Source organism: Hylobates moloch, unplaced genomic scaffold (genome assembly GCF_009828535.3).
Source record: "Hylobates moloch isolate HMO894 unplaced genomic scaffold, HMol_V3 SCAFFOLD_2, whole genome shotgun sequence".
In the NCBI taxonomy this organism is placed as follows: Eukaryota; Metazoa; Chordata; class Mammalia; order Primates; family Hylobatidae; genus Hylobates; species Hylobates moloch.
The window spans coordinates 23202930-23219525 of record NW_026652277.1 but is presented as its reverse complement, the minus strand read 5'-3'; the positions used below and the strand labels follow the sequence as shown (position 1 = coordinate 23219525).

The window sequence follows — 16596 nt, the reverse complement described above, 5'->3', positions numbered from 1 at the left end:
CAATATGGGAGGATCCCTTGAGCCTAGGAAGTCAAGGGTACAGTGAACCATGATCACACCACTGCACTCCAGCCTGGGTAACAAACAGAGAGAGGCACTGTCACAATTAAAAAAAATTATTCAGGAAGGACTTAATTGATCTCACTTTGGGCCACAATTAAGTGACTAAATGATTGATTGGGGATCCTCACTTCCTGGCTCAATTAGTCCCTTCCTATAATCACATGTCATCTAAACAAGTTATGTTGTTCTTTAAAGAAGTGAAATTATCAGCCCAAGAACCATGAACAAATGTAATTGTGTCTGCGGCCAGTGAAGCTCAGCAGGAAATCAATCATATAAAAATATCAAAGAGGCTGGGCATGTGGCTCACGCCTGTAATCCCAGCAATTTGGGAGGATGAGGCGGGCAGATCACCCGAGGTCAGGAGTTCAAGACCAGCCTGGCAAACAACATGGTGAAACCCCATCTCTACAAAAATGCAAAAATTAGCTGGGCATGATGGAAGGTGCCTGTAATCCCAGCCACACGGGAGGCTGAGGTGAGAGAATTGCTTGAACCCAGGAGGCAGAGGTTGCAGTGAGCCGAGATCACACCATTGCACTCCAGCCTGGATGACAGAGTGAGACACCTTCTAAAAACAAACAAACAAAAAACAAAGGAACCTTGACCTAAGTTTTAATATGTTGTTGTTGTTGTTGTTCTGGACTTTTTTCATGATGCAGCTGATAATACTAGACCTAAAAGAGAGTTCTCAATGAAAATAGAGGCCAGGCACAATGGCTGACTCCTGTTATTACTCCGGCACTTTGGGAGGCCAAGGAGGGAGAGCACATGAAGCTAGGAGTTTGAGACCTGGGCAATATAGCAAGACCCTGTCTCTACAAAACAAAATTTTTTTTATTAGCCAAGTGTGATGGCGAGTGCCTATAGTCCCAGCTACTCAGGAGGCTGAGGCAGGAGGATCACTTAAGCCCAAGAGTCCGAGGCTGCAGTAAGCCATAATCACTGCACTGCACTTCACCCTGGAGGACAGAGCAAGACACTGTCTCAAAAATAAAAATAAAAATAAATAAAAAGTGAAAATACAAAAGCAATCTCAAAACAAATGAGTTTGGAGGTGGAAGAATAAGTGATGGTAGAGAGTATTTAAGTCAAACATGCCTATGAAAACAAAAGGACACAGTAGGTGCCAGGTATATATAATTACTGCCACAAATTTCTAACAAAAAATTGAAAGAGAGGGAGAGACTTGGCAGTACGTACAGAGCTATCCCTAGATTTGACAGATTAATTATGCATGTTTTTCTTTGGGTCTTAAGCTTTAAAGTACAAAAGAAAAATGCCCTAAGAGCCAACTTCCATTATAAAATCAGGATTTAGTGTTATCAGAAGATAACACTAAAAGGCTTTTTGGAAATCGAGGGATAAAAAGAATGGCTAGGTCTGCATTAGCACAGGACAGTAGAGGACAATGAATGCTGCACTCCCAGAATTCTATGACTTTTTTCTGACTCCAAGATCTTTCCACTGTTGTATTCTCATTGGCTGACTCAGACCACAGAGGATGTATTATTTCTTTTTTTCTTTTCTTTTTTTTTTTCTTTAGAGACAAGATCGCCCTCTGTTGCCCAGGCTGGAGTGCCATGGTGTGATCATAGCCCACCGCAGCCTCAAACTCCTGGGCTCAAGTGATCCTCCCACCTCAGCCTCCAGAGTAGCTGGGACTACAGGTACGTGCCACCATGCTCGGCTAATTTAAAAAATATTTTGTAAAGACAAGGTCTTGCTTTGCGACTCAGTCTGGTCTCAAAATCAAAGATTTGTGATTTGTGCTTGCATTTATTTATTTAATGCTTTTTATTTTATTTTTTATTTAGATTTCTAAGGTCATGACCTCTCCAAGACATTCACATCACTCAGGATCTATTAATGTTTCACTGATAAGCAGATCCTTTGTAGAAATCACACATCTTTGTATTGGTATCTAATGTATTTTCCTCATTCAACATATACATGACAATACATATCCAGCCACTCAGTGTCTTTCCTTATCCAAAGTAGAAGCCTTAAAATATGGCTTTGACCTTTCCATTCCTATTCCATGACCCTGTTTCTCTGCTTCCTGGACCCTGTTTCTCTGCTTCCTGGTGCTTTCAGTGCCTTTCCACAGCTATTCCCCTCACCTGGGATGCCCAACTCGCCAGTTATGCAAATCCTCTCTATCCCTCAGGCCTATTCAATTGTCACCTCCTGCCTGAGCCTCAACTTCATCATTGATAACTGGGGTTAATAATAGTTGTCTTTTAAGGTGGGTATTGAAGCACTAAAATAAAAAACACACTTATGAGTTCAAAACGTTGTCTAACAGGGAAGTCATTCACAAATTGTAGATACTTCTCTTCTGAACTTCTAAACTTATCTATACATGACCTTGGCATGTATCACATTATTTATATTAGGGATATTTATGTACATATTTTATCCCTACCATTAGATTTTAAGATTATTTTATTTATTATTTTAAAATATTTTGTAGGGACAGGTTCTCACCATGTTGCACCAGCAAATCTGAAACTCCTGGCCTCAAGCGATCCTCCCACCTTGGCCTCCCACAGCAAGATTTTAAGTTTCTCGAGGACAGAATTTGCTTGATTCATCTTGGTTTCCACTTAAAGCGTAGCAAATGTGAGCACAAAAGTAAATGTATAAATACAGCATTCAGGAAATAAGTCACAGGATCAATTTTATCTGCAACACTAAGAAGTGAATCAGGCTGGGCACAATGGCTTATGCCTGTAATCCCAACAATTTGGGAGGCCAAGGCAGGTGGATCACTTGAGGTCAGGAGTTCAAACCCAGCCTGGCCAACATGGTGAAACCCAATCTCTACTAAAAATACAAAAATTAGCCAGGCATGGTGGTGAGAGCCTGTAGTCCCAGCTACTCGGGAGGCTGAGGCAGGAGAATCACTTGAACCTGGGAGGTGGAGGTTGTAGTGAGCCGAGATCGTGCCACTGCACTCCAGCCTGGGTGACGGAGTGGGACCCTGTTTCAAAAAAAAAAAAAAAACAGAATCAGTGATGGGGCACAGTGGCTCACAACTTTGGGAGGCCAAGATGAGAGGATCACTAAAGGTCAGGAGTTTGAGACCAGACTGGGTAACATAGTAAGATCTTGCTTCTATTTAAAAAAAAAAAAAAAAAAGAGGCCGGGTGCGGTGGCTCATGTCTGTAATCTCAGCACTTTGGGAGGCTGAGGCAGGTGGATCACGAGTTCAGGAGATCGAGACCATCCTGGCTAACACAGTGAAGCCCCGTCTCTACTAAAAATACAAAAAAATTAGCCGGGCGTGATAGCGGGCGCCTGTAGTCCCAGCTACTCAGGAGGCTGAGGCAGGAGAATGGTGTGAACCCGGGAGGCAGAGCTTGCAGTGAGCCGAGATCACGCCACTGCACTCCAGCCTGGGCGACAAAGCAAGACTCCATCTCAAAAAAAAAAAAAAAAAAGAAAGGAAAAGAAAAAAAAAATAGTGGTGGCAGGTGCCTGTAGTCCCAGCAGTGACTCAGAAGGCTGAGGTGAAGGGATCACTTGAGCCTGAGAGGTTGAGGCTGCAAGTGAGCCGTGATCATGCCAATGCCCTCCAGCCTGGGCAAAGAGTAAAACCTTGACTCCAAAAAACAAAATCCCTTTAATGAAATAATGTGATGTCTGGGGCTTGCTTTATGATAATGATGGGGCAGAAGATAGAGGATATAGAGAGAACAAGATTGGACATGTGTGCATGAGGGATCACCTTAACTCTTGAATTTTCTGTAACAAAAAACCTTTATTCCCTATTTTATTTATTGACTCTTTAATTTTACTTAAAATAAATTTAGTGTAGTGGATAAGAGTGCAGGTTCTTGAATTACAGAATTTGGATTCCATTCCTGTTTTTTCATCTGCAAAACAGAGATGAAAGTCCTAATTCCTATTGCATGAAGCTGTTGAAGGATTGAATAAGAAAATCCTCATAAACCATGGAGGAAACACAAGGCCTGGAATCTAACAAGTGCTTGATTTTGTGTGATTCCATAATAATAATAATGGAACCACACAAAAATAAACCAATGTGCTTAACTGTAGGAATAATTTCCATCAAGCTGGAGTGACTAAATGTTTCTAACTGAAATGAAATAACACCAAGTTAAAACCTAAATAAGGCCTGGTGTGGTGTCTCATGCTGGTAATCCCAGCACTCTGTGGGGCCAAGGCAGGAGGATCACTTGAGGCCAGAAGTAAAGGCTACAGTGAGCTATGACTGTACCACTGCACTCCAGCCTGGATAACAAAGTGAGAACCTATCTAATCATTAAAAAAAATTTTTTTTAACCTAAATAAAAGTATTTAAGAGGTATATGTAAACTAACAAAAAAGATTAGCTAGCAAACTTTCATTAAACTGATATGTTTAGTTTCAATTTTCTCAAGTTTTACAAAATTACTATTCGAAGGTCCATCACTACCTGGTATTTCAGAATCATCTTCATTACTACTTGTGGTCAAATTGTTGCTGTTCATGATGTCATAATTTATTAACAGTGTCTAAAGCAGGGCTTCCCTTACATGAATAACGATGTGGTCTTCTTAGAAAAAAATACCTAAGCACTATAGAAAATCTCACTTTAAAGAAAAATAAAAATGGGTGAGGCAAGGTGGCCTATAATCCCAGTGCTTTCGGAGGCTAAGGCAGGAGGATCACTGGAGCCCAGAAGTTTGAGATCAGCCTGGGCAACATAATGAAGCCCCATCTCTATAAAATACGTTAAAAAATTAGCCAGGTATGGTGGTGTGTACTTGTAGCTTCAGCTATTCAGGAGACTGAGGAAGGAGGATCACTGGAGCCCAGGAGGTCGAGGTTGCAGTGAGCTATGATTGCACCACTGCACTCTGCCTTGGCAACAGAGCAAGACTATGTCTCAAAGAAAAAAAAAAAAGTAAAAATGAGCTCAATTTCCCTGCCCACACAAAAAGCCTCTTCAAATTTAAGATCTCCATTGTTTAAAGTATTTCTCTCATATAACCAGACATTGTAAGTAATTTTTATTGTATTTGACAAGACAAAGACTTTAGCCAGCACATTGTTATACATTGACTCAAACAAAGTAGACATCTTTCTCTTTCAAGTAAGGGCATTTCAATATGCTCAAGTGCAAAGCTTTTGAAATCAATATAATTCCACTAAATTAAAAACAAGAAAAAACTGGGCAAGCCTCAGCCATATTCTACCACAGATGCGCTTCAATTTCTGATGGGGTTCCATCCCGATGAACCCATCATAAATGAAAAATGTTGTAAGTCAAAAATGCATTAAATACAAATATCCTCTTGAACATCACAACTTAGCCTAGCCTACATTAAATGTGCTCAGCATGCTTATATTAACCTGTGGTTGGACAAAATCATCTAACACAATGCCTATTTTATAATAAAGTATTGAATATCTCATGTAATTTATTGAACACCAAACTGTGAAAAACAGAACAGTTGTATAGGTCCTCACCATTAATGTAGACAAATGAAAGTACACTGGACCTGAAGAATGTTTGAAGAATTGAACTGAAATTAATTGCTGGATGAAGGGGATGCTACGGCCACAGAGTTGTCAATTTCTCGCTCTTACAATGATGCTCTGGAGAGAATAGCTGGTATAGGTTGAGTATCCCTTATCCAAAATGCTTGGGAACAGAAGTATTTCAGATTTTTTTTTATTTTTGGAATATTTGCATATACATAATGAGATACCTTGGAGGTGGGACCCAAGTCCAGACATAAAATTTATTTGTTTTATACACACATAATACACATAAACTGAAGGTAATTGTTTATAATACTTTTAATAATTTTGTGAAATTATTATTTTTTTTGCTGTTGTCGCAGATTTATTGAAAATAATACAGCACTGCAGAAAAAATTCAAATAGGTCCCCGAGGCATTTTGAAATTCATCCCAACTGTAGGCTGAGTGACCTGCAGGTTGGACAGACTGCCGAAGTCCAAAAGCTTCAGCATTTCCTTAGTGTCAGGATCTACTTCAATTATCTCCTGATCCAAGGCTGAGACCTCAGGAACATAATTGTCTCTCCTTTCTCTCTCCTCCTCCTGCAGCTGGATGGAGATACCTCTTACTGGGCCTCTCTGAATCTGCTTCATCAGATGTGTGACATAGCCTGCTATCTTGTTGCGGAGCTTCTTGCTGGGGATAATGGCGATCTCCTCGCACACGCGCTTGTTCGTGTGGAAGTTGTTGCCCAGGCATGTGTAGTACTTTTCTATGATGACCCGGGCCGCCTTCTTCACAGTTTTGGTGCGAACACAGCCCATGTTGGCGGGTCCTTGGTAAAAAAGGATTTTGTGAAATTATTAAAGGAGGTCAAGTGTGGGAGTTTCCACTTGTGGCATCATGTCAGCACTCAAAGTTTGCGTTTTGGATTTTCAGATTAGGAATGCTTAACCTGTAGAAGGCACTGGGATATAAACACTTGATGGTTTAGCAGGCATAATGTTCAGGAAGACAGCAAGTTTTGACTGTAGAGTTTGTTTCTTCTTTTCATTATATATTTCCCTAGAGAAAGGAAGCGCATACTGCATCTGCCTGTCAACTCTTGCAAATCTCTCATAATTGGCATCTGTTTCTCTGCTTTTGTTTTTGTTTTATAATTTCAACTTCTATTATAGATTAAAGGACACTGGCTGGGCACGGTGGCTCACGTCTGTAATCCCAGCATTTTGGGAGGCCAAGGTGGGTGGATCACTTGAGGTCAGGAGTTCAAGACCAGCCTGGCCAACATGGTGAAATCTCATCTCTACTAAAAATAAAAAAAAAAAATTAGCCAGGCATGGTGGCAAGCATCTGTAATCCCAGCTACTCAGAGGCTGAGGCAGGAGAATTGCTTGTACCCAGGAGGTGGAGGTTGCAGTGAACCGTGATCATGCCACTGCACTCCAGCCTGGGCAATAGAGTGAGACCCTGTCTCAAGAAAAAAAAAAAAGATTAAAGGGTACATGTGCAGGTTTGTTACATGGGTATATTGCATGATACTGAGGCTTGGGATTCCAACAATTCTGTCATCCAGGCAGTGAGGATAGTACCTAATAGGTGGTTTTTCAGCCCACGCTCCCCTCCCTCCCTCCCCTGTCTAGTAGTCCCCAGTGTCTACTGTTCCCGTCTTTACATTCATGTGTATTCAATGTTTAGCTCCCACTTATGAGGGAGAACATCTGGTATTTGGTTTTCTATTATTGCATTAGTTCACTCAGGATAATGGCCTCCAGCTCCATCCATGTTGCTGCAAAGGACATGATTTCATTCTTTTTAAGGCTGCATAGTATTCTATGGTATGTATGTGCCACATTTTCTTTATCCAAACCACCATTGATGAGCACTAAGGTTGATTCCATGTCTTTGATATTGTGAACAGTACTGCAATGAACATATGAGGGCATGTGTCTTTTTGATACATCCACTTCTTATAACATCTATACACCACTGCTAATCATAGCAAACACCTCTGCAGTTTCATTGCTGTGCACTTTCTTGGTGCCTTCGGTAAAACTTCTTCCTCTGCCTCAAGTTCTTTACTTCTTTCTTACTCCACTTGATCAGCTCCTCATTGATAAATTCCTCAGCCTCAAAGCCAACAGGCTCTTCCTCCTCATCAATGTCAAATTCCAGCTGTTTCCCAAGCACTAATACACTGTTACTTACTATTCCATCAACAGCAGGGTCTTTGTTAAAGCCTTTGAATGTGTTCACATATGTCTTCAAAGCTTTCTTCCAAAAGCAATTTATGCATTGCTGTGTGACTTCTTCCTGTGCTGCAGCCATATTCTGGATAGCACTTAGAATGTTAGAACCTTTCCAAAACTCTAGGAGCATTTGGCCAGATTCAGTCACTTAAACAGCCTGTGCAAACATCTGGTGTATATAGTATGCTATGAACCCAGCTCTTATGCTTTTAGTCCATTGGTTGAATCAGTCAGTTTTGTTTGGTGGCAAATATACAATATCTACATCAGGATGCATGTCACCAATATGCTGTGCATGCCCCGAAGCATTATCTAGTATCAGAAGAATCTTGAATGGGATGTTATTTTGCCTACAATATTCTCTTGCCTGTGGACTAAAACCATTTCAAAACCAGTCTTCGCACAATGTTGATGTCATCCAGGCTTTCTTCTTATGGAAATAATAAGTGGGAAATGTATGCTTGCTCACATTATTGAATGCTCTACGGTTCTCTAAATGGTAGACTAGGAAAGCTTTATTTGAATCTTGCAACATTTCTACCCAAAAGCAGTATGAGATAGTCTTTGAATGCCTTGAATCCTGGCATTGTCATGAACTCTTAATGAATGTATGTATGCCCAGCACACACTTTCAGAACCAGTTCATTTCATTGACATTAAATATTTGTTCTGGCAAATATTTCCCACTTGCAATTATCCTATGAGGCTTGCTATGGTTTGAATGTTTGTTCCCTCCAAAACTCATGTTGAAACTTAACCCTCAATGTAGCAATATTGAAAGTTGGGTCCTTTGTATTAGTCCATTTTCATGCTGCTGATAAAGACATACCAGAGACTGGGTAATTTACAAAAGAAAGAGGTTTGACAGACTTAACAATTCCACATGGCTGGGGAGGCCTCACAATCATGGTGGAAGGTGGAAGTCATGTCTCACATGGAGGCAGACAAGAGAAGAGAGAGCTTGTGTAGGGAGACTCCCCTTTTTAAAACTGTTGGATCTCATGAGGTTTATTTGCTATCATGAGAACAGCATGGGAAAGACCTGCCCCCATGATTCAATCACCTCCTACCAGGTCCTTCCCACAACATGTGGAATTCAAGATGAAATTTGGGTGGGGACACAGCCAAGGCATATCAGCCTTTAAAAGGTGATTGGGTCATGAGACCTCTGTCCTCATAAGTGGATTAATTCATTCACAGGTTAATGAATTGATGGGCTATATGGGAGTGGGACTGGTGGCTTTATAAGAAGAGGAAGAGAAATCTAAGTTAGCATGTTAAGGCTCATTGCTATGAGATGCCTTGCACCACCTCGGAACTCTGCAGAATCCCCACCAGCAAGAAGGCCCTTACCAGATGCAGCCTATCAAACTTGGACTTTTCAGACTCCCGACTGTAAAAATAAATTTCATTTCTTATCAATTTCCAAGTTTCATGTATTATTTTATAAGCAACAGAAAATGGACTAAGACACAGCTCTTCCTTTAAAGATGTGACATCTTCAGTCAGCACTTGCTGCCTCACTGATGACCTTCATGTTATTATGAAAATTATGATGTCTTTTGAAGCGTTGGAACTATCCATGACTTGCTGTAAACATTTTCAATCATTCGTTCCCTTCTTATCCTTTAAGATGATTGAGATTGTTGATTGCAACAGTCCTAATTCACATGCAATGGACATTACTGGCTTGCTAACATTGTCCTTCATGATGGGCAATTATCTTGAGGTGTTTTTCTTTGTGTTTGTTTTGGGGGGTTTTTTAGAGGCTGGTCTCAAACTCTAGGCTTCAAGTGATCCTTCCACTTCAGCTTCCCTAGTAGCTGGGATTACAATCATGAGCCACTGTGTCTCACCTTATCTTGAGTTTGCCTCAAGGGTAATTGCCTTCCTCTTTTCACTTGAAGCAGGTGGGCAATTTGTAGACATGATAGGATGTAAAAACACAAAACACAGTATCTAAAAAAGGCAACATAGCACACTGTAGAGTATCAGTTGTTTACCGTCTTGATTACTTGGCTGATTGGAAGCTGCAGCACAATGCTGCCGTCCGGTATTGAAAGAGAATATCACATTACGTATTGCTAGTATCATTAACCTAGGGAAAGATTTCTTTAAAAAATTTTTTTGAGACCAGATCTCACTCTCGCTCACGCTGAAGTGCAGTGGTATAATCATAGCTCACTGTAGCCTCAACCTCTTGGGCTTCAAGCAATCCTCCCATCTTAGCCTCCTGAGTAGCTACGACCACAGGTAAGCATGACCACACCTGACTCATTTTTTTATTTTTTGTGGAAATGGGGTCTCACCATGGTTCCCAGGCTGGTCTCAAACTCCTGAGCTCAAGCAATCCTGCGGCCTTGGCCTCTCAAAGTACGGGGATTATAAGCATGAGAAACCATACTTGGCTCAAAATTTTTAAAAGGACAGTTTCTACCACGTGCATACTGCTTTTGCACCATCCTAAAGTCAGAAAATTGTAAGCTGAACATTGAAAGTCGGGACCATCTGTACTGATCTTGTGTACTTACTTGGTGTTTTATCTGTTTTATTTAAAACTGTGAAAAACGAAATGGGATAATGGCATAAAAGTTTCACATAAGAATTAAGAATTACTTTTAATATAATTTGCAGAGCAAGTCTTAGCTTCGGGAATGCTATGGAAGAATTACTAAAAATGATTTTAAAAGTCAGAGAAGCTTTTTAAAAACTGATAAAATGTGCATACAAAAAAGACAGTGCTAGGCTGGACATGGTGGCTCATGCCTGTAATCTCAGCACTTTGGGAGGCCAAGGAGACTGGATCATTTGAGGTCAGGGGTTCAAGACCAACCTGGCCAACATGGTGAAACCCCGTCACTGCTAAAAATACAAAAAAAATTAGCCAGACATGGTGGCGCGTGCCTGTACTCCCAGCTACTCAGAAGGCTGAGGCAGGAGGCAGAAGTGCTTGAATCCGGGAGACAGAGGTTGCAGTGAGCCGAGATCATGTCACTGCACTCCAGACTGGCGAAAGAGCAAGATTCTGTCTAAAAAAAAAAAACAAAGACTGTGTTGCTTCTTTTTAGAAGAATCTCCACCATCCAGGAGCCCACCCAAAGACCAAGGACTTCCCTGAGGATTATGGACTCCCCTCAAAATCCCTGCCCTGGAAAGCCAATTTTTGATTTCAAAATAAAACATTGCTGTCCTGGAAGACCTTGCATCCAATTTCCCCATATAAGCCTAGGGACCCTGATATTCACCAGGCAATTATTTTGTCCCCTCTCTCTTAGAGGGAAAAATGAGATAAACCGACCATGACCACTATTAAGCAACTTACCACAAGGCTCTGCAAGTCCTTTCCCAGAAGACAAATATTGCAACAAGGGGAGAACGTCTTCTGTTTGCCTGTAGGAATCTTCTCTTAATTTAAAATGTGTGCATGCACCCTCTCCAGTTAGGAAAATTATTAGAGAAAATCAGCCCAATGAGCATGCCTCCAGGGAGGAGAAAGTGATGACTGGTGTCTTCTCACCTATATTTTTTATTCCAGGGGTGATAGCAGAGGGCAGAACACCACCACCTTATAAAGTAGATACTCACTCAGGGCCACCGAATTCAGCTGTGTGCTGCAGGCCAATTCCTTTGTATATACCTCTGCCCAAGTAAACACGAGTCCAGGGCTGTTCAGAGATTTTATAAAGAACTATCTCATTTGTGGATGCCCAAAAACCAATAAGAGTAATATCCAGATATTGCTTAATATGTTTGGGGTAGAAAACAAAGGAGAATGTAGCAAAACTCTTTGACTTATCATTGACTTTGGTGTTCTGAAAGCTCTTCTCTTTGCTAACCCTAGAGAATCAAAAGTATGCTGCTTAAGAGAAATCCTTCATCCTTGATTTTTTCAAGGTCCTAAAACAATTACCTTTTAAGGTCAGATTTATTTGCAAAAATATGCACATAACGAACTCCCGTGTAGCATGCATTTATCTTAATCCTACACTCTGTATTCCTTGGATTGTTTTAATCTGTTTTAATGCAAGTGAAATGAAGATAGAAGCCAAAATACGATGACTTGCCAAATACTGTGGAGTTGGATGATACACAAATTAATTTTGCAAATGTAACTCAGGGGAATTTAACTGTAAGCCTTTGGCATGAAAGTAAAACCAGGAAGAGAGGGACAAAAATGCAGAGAGGTGAGGAAGGGAAAGAGGAAAGGGAAAGGGAAGAGGGAGAGGAAACTATTTAAATCCTGCAGGTGATCCCTGCCAATGGTTTTAAGAGCGTGTGGCCAGGAGGTCAAGCTACACCTAGGGAATGAGAACTTGACCAACCTGAGACAACACCCTTGGTCTCCAGAAAATCCAATAATTCACAAGTAACTTATTGAACAAATTTCAAAAAGTATCTTTCACTATCTGCAATTTTCACTAAGTGCTGCCATGTGTACATACCCCCAAAATATTTTACTGCTTAAACTTGGTGACCATATCCTAGGCTACTTCCTAAATTACAACACTCAATGCCAAACATTTTTCCTTATTTTAAAATTATTAGGAACCTTTCTGTCACAAGATGATAGATAATAAATAAATTTAAGATACCCGTTAACATGTTTACCATGTTTAAAAGACAATTTGTCTAGGCCAAGCTCATGCCTATAATCCCAGCAGTTTGGGAGGCTCAGGTAGGAGGGTTGCTTGAGGCCAGGAGTTTGAGACCAGCGTGGACAACAAAGTGAGATCCCCATCTGTACAAAAAAAAAAAGTAAATTTAAAAAATTAGCTGGGCTTGTTGGTACACGCCTGTGTCCCAGTTATTCAGGAGGCTGAGGCAAGAGAATCCCTTGAGCCCAGGAGGTTAAGGCTGCAGTGAGCCATGATTATACCACTACACTCCAGCCTGGGCAACAGATTGAGACCCTGTCTCAAAAGAAATTTTTTTAATAAAAAATAAAAGACAACTTTTCCCCAAATTGCCATTGAACAGACATAAATTTTGAAATGTGAAACATTCAAGGAACAAACCCCTCTGGTCCTTGAAGCCTCCTCATAGGTGATAAAGCATATCCAGAGATTTTAACAAGTTACTCAATTTTTCCTGAATTATTATGGGAGTGGAGGGAGATGAAAAGTTGGTTATAAAAACTACTTTCTCTCTATCTTAATTAATATGCTCTCTTTTAACTGAAGCCAACAGTGATGTTTTGAGGAATCAGCTGTGCACCTAGTATTTCTAGCATATTAGAGAATCAGAGTGCATCATTTTTAACACCTCATTCATCTATGCTCCAAAAAGCAATAATCATGAAATAATTCATAATAATTATTATTTTATTTGTTGTTTAGTTTAAAAACAATGTATTAAAATTAAAGAATAAATTTCAGTTTAAAAGATACTATTCAAATCCAATAAAATATTTCATGTATGAAATAAAATCTGCACTTACCAAACAAAAATATTATACGATGCAATTAAGTCTCTTTTTTTTTTTTTTCACTCTTTTGGATTTTAAACACAAATAGAAACTCCAAGTGGCCATAGGGAATGACAGATTAAAGTAATTCAGGGGGGCCAGGAGCGGTGGCTCACACCTGTAATCCCAGCACTTTGTAATCCCAGGCCAAGGTGGGCAGATCACCTGAGGTCAGGAGTTCAAGACCAGCCTGGCCAAACCCGTCTCTACAAAAAATACAAAAAATAAGCCAGGAGTGGTGGCACCTGTAATCCCAGCTACTCGGGTGGCTGAGGCAGGAGAATTGCTTAAACCCAGGAAGCGGAGGTTGCAGTGAGCCAAGATCGCACCACTGCACTCCAGCCTGGGTGACAAGAGCAAAGCTCTGTCTCATAAATAAATACAGTAATTCAGGCTGTTTCTTTTCTTTGCAATCCCATACTATCATTATTTATTCCAAGACTACTGTGAAACTCAAGAATATGCAGTGCTACAGTGCTTGGAAAAGGCCTCCGAAGATGCTGAGCCTTCATGAGCATCTTCTGTGAATGAATACACATAGATGAGTCCACTGTATGACTGACTGTACACCTGCAAGTGTTCCAGGTTAATGTGCTGCTAGGATACAATGTTTACTAAAGGATAAGTAATTAGGTTGAACACAGTGCCTCATGCCTGTAATCTCAACACATTGCTTGAAGCAAGGAGTTCCAGACCAGCCTGGGCAACATATCAAAACCCCATCTGCACAAAAAAAAAAAAAAAAAAAAAATTAATTAGGCACATACGGTGACTCAGGCCTGTAGTCCCAGCTACTTGAGAGGTTGACATGGGAGGATCAATTGAGCCTGGGAGTTCAAGGCTGCAGTCCAGCCTGGGCCACAGAGCAAGATCTTATCTCTAAAAATAAATAAGTAAAAATGAAAATAAAGAATAAGCAATTAAAGCCGGGTGCAGCGGCTCACGCCTGTAATCCCAGCACTTTGGGAGGCCGAGGAGGGTGGATCACCTGAGGTCAGAAGTTCAAGACCAGCCTGGTCAATTTAGTTGAAACCCTATCTCTACTAAATAAACAAAAATTAGCCAGGTGTGGTGGCAGGCACCTGTAATCCCAGCTACTCGGGAGGCTGAGGCAGGAGAGTCGCTTGAACCTGGAAGGTGGAGGTGGCAGTGAGCTGAGATTGCATCATTGCACTACAGCCTGGGCAACAAGAGCAAAACTTTGTCTCAAAAAAAAAAAAAGTAATTAAAATATGCTCATTTGAAGCTTACTCAACCATAAACCCAGTTATCACAGCAATTGTTAAGAATCAGAGTTTTGGGAAGGCATATTTTATCAATATTGTTTAGAATTGCTAGCAGATTAAGATTTTTAAGAGAAGCACACAGATTTGTTGTGAGTTTAATTATTGCTTTTAAATTCGTTACATCAGCACATCTTCTTATGGCTTATGTCTAGGGCCAACCATCCCCACCACTACTTCCTTCCCTTTGTGATGGCACTTTGAGAATTGCTCTATATTTAAAAACATAACTTCTTTCACGACATGATGTGTACATTTTATGGCAAGTCAGAAGCTGCATATGAGGTATTAATGCTTGCTTTTTTTTTTTTTTTTTTTTTTTTTTTGGAAACAGAGTCTCACTCACTCTGTTGCCCAGACTGGAGTGCAGTGATGTGATATAGTTTACTGTAGCCTCAAACTCCTGGGCCCAAGGGATCCTCCTGCCTCAGCCTCCCGAGTAACTGGAGCTACAGGTATGCACCACCACATCTGGCTAAACTTTCAGTTTTTTATAGAGATGGGGGTCTCACTATGTTTTTCAGGCTGGTCTCAAACTCCTGGCCTCAAGCAATCCTCCCAACTCAGACTTCCAAAGTGCTGGGATTATGGGCATGAGCCATAGCACCCAGCCAGTTTATTTCTTGATAAAAATGGCCCCTAATAAATGTTTTGGGGCCAAGCATGGTAGCTTACACATGTAATCCCAACACTTTGGGAAATTGAGGCAGGAGGATCACTTGAACCCAGGAGTTTGAGACCAGCCTGGGCAACATTGTGACACCCTATCTCTAAAAGAATTTTTAAAATTAAAAAATTAGTTGGGGCCGGGCATGGTGGCTCACACCTATAATCTCAGCACTTTGGAAGGCCAAGGCAGGCAGATCACCTGAGGTCAGGAGTTCAAGACCAGCCTGGCCAACATGGTGAAACCCCATCTCTACTAAAAATACAAAAATTAGCCGGGCGTGTAGCGGGTGCCTATAATCCCAGCTATTTGGGAGGCTCAGGCAAGATAATCACTTGAACCCAGGAGGCAGAGGTTTCTGTGAGCCAAGACTGCACCACTGCACTCCAGCCTGGGCAATAAGAGTGAAACTCTATCTCCAAAAAAAAAAAAAAAAAAAAAAAAAAAGTTGGGCATGATGGTGCCTGCTTATAGTCCCAGCTTCTCAGGAGGCTGGAAGATCGCTTGAGCCCAGGAGTTCAAGGCTACAGTGAGCTAACATCACAACACTATACTTCAGCCTTAGTGGCAGAGACAGACTAGAAAGCAGGAGAGGAAGGAAGGAAGGAAGGAAGGAAGTAAGGAAGGAAGGGAGGGAGGGAGGGAGGGAGGGAGGGAGGGAAGGAGGGAGGGAGGGAGGCGGGGAGGGAGGGAGGGAGGCGGGGAGGGGAGGGGAGGAAAAGTTAAGTTTTAGCCTGGGAAACATGGCAAAACCTCATCTCCACAAAAAAATACAAAAATTAGCTGGGTGTAGTGGTGTGTGTCTGAAGTCCCAGCTACTAGGGAGGCTGAGATGGGAGGACAGATTGAGCCTGGGACTTTGAGGCTTCAGTAAGCCATGATTCTGCCACTGCACTCCAGCCTGGGCAACAAAGCGAGACCCTGTCTCAAAAAAGAAAAGAAAAAGAAATGTTTCTGTCAGGCTTCCCCTTACCCTGCTCTGCATTTTTAGCACTGCTCATTCAACCTGGCCTAACAATCACCTCTGCTTCTGGCCACCTTTATTCTCACACTGGACATATTATCAGAAGTGTTCAAATCAGTGCGACTCCATCTTGCATAGGGGCTGGGTAAAACAAGGCTGAGACTTATTGGGTTGCATTTCTGGGAGGTAAAGGCATCCTAAGTCACAGGACGAGACAGGAGGTCAGCACAAGGTACAGGTCACAAAGACCTATTGACAAAACAACATGTTGTGAAGAAGCCAGTCAAAACCCACCAAAACCAAGATGGCAGTGAACGACTTCTGGTCTTCCTCACTGCTCATTATACGCTAATTATAATGCATTAGCACGCTAAAATACACTCTGACCAGCACCATAATAGTTTACAAATGCCATGGCGACATCAGGAA

General features: G+C 41.3%; 1 protein-coding gene and 1 long non-coding RNA gene across 2 annotated transcripts in view; both read right to left on the bottom strand.

Moving 5' to 3' along the window:
- Positions 1 to 5880: 5880 nt before the first annotated feature.
- LOC116474770 (small ribosomal subunit protein eS17-like) lies at positions 5881 to 6619 on the bottom strand. Its single transcript, XM_032754370.2, has one exon. The coding sequence runs from the start codon at positions 6362 to 6364 to the stop codon at positions 5957 to 5959; it is 408 nt and encodes a 135-aa protein (XP_032610261.1). The 5' UTR covers positions 6365 to 6619; the 3' UTR covers positions 5881 to 5956.
- Positions 6620 to 12396: 5777 nt separating this feature from the next.
- LOC131382108 (uncharacterized) overlaps positions 12397 to 16596 on the bottom strand; it is a 44808-nt gene continuing 40608 nt past the window's right edge. Inside the window, exon 5 of the long non-coding RNA XR_009211279.1 lies at positions 12397 to 12527. This is a non-coding gene — a long non-coding RNA (uncharacterized LOC131382108). The remainder of the gene's footprint in view (positions 12528 to 16596) is intronic.

Coding starts and splice junctions, on each gene's coding strand:
- LOC116474770 (XM_032754370.2), bottom strand. CDS start 6,364: ATGGGCTGTGTTCGCACCAAAACTGTGAAGAAGGCGGCCCGGGTCATC.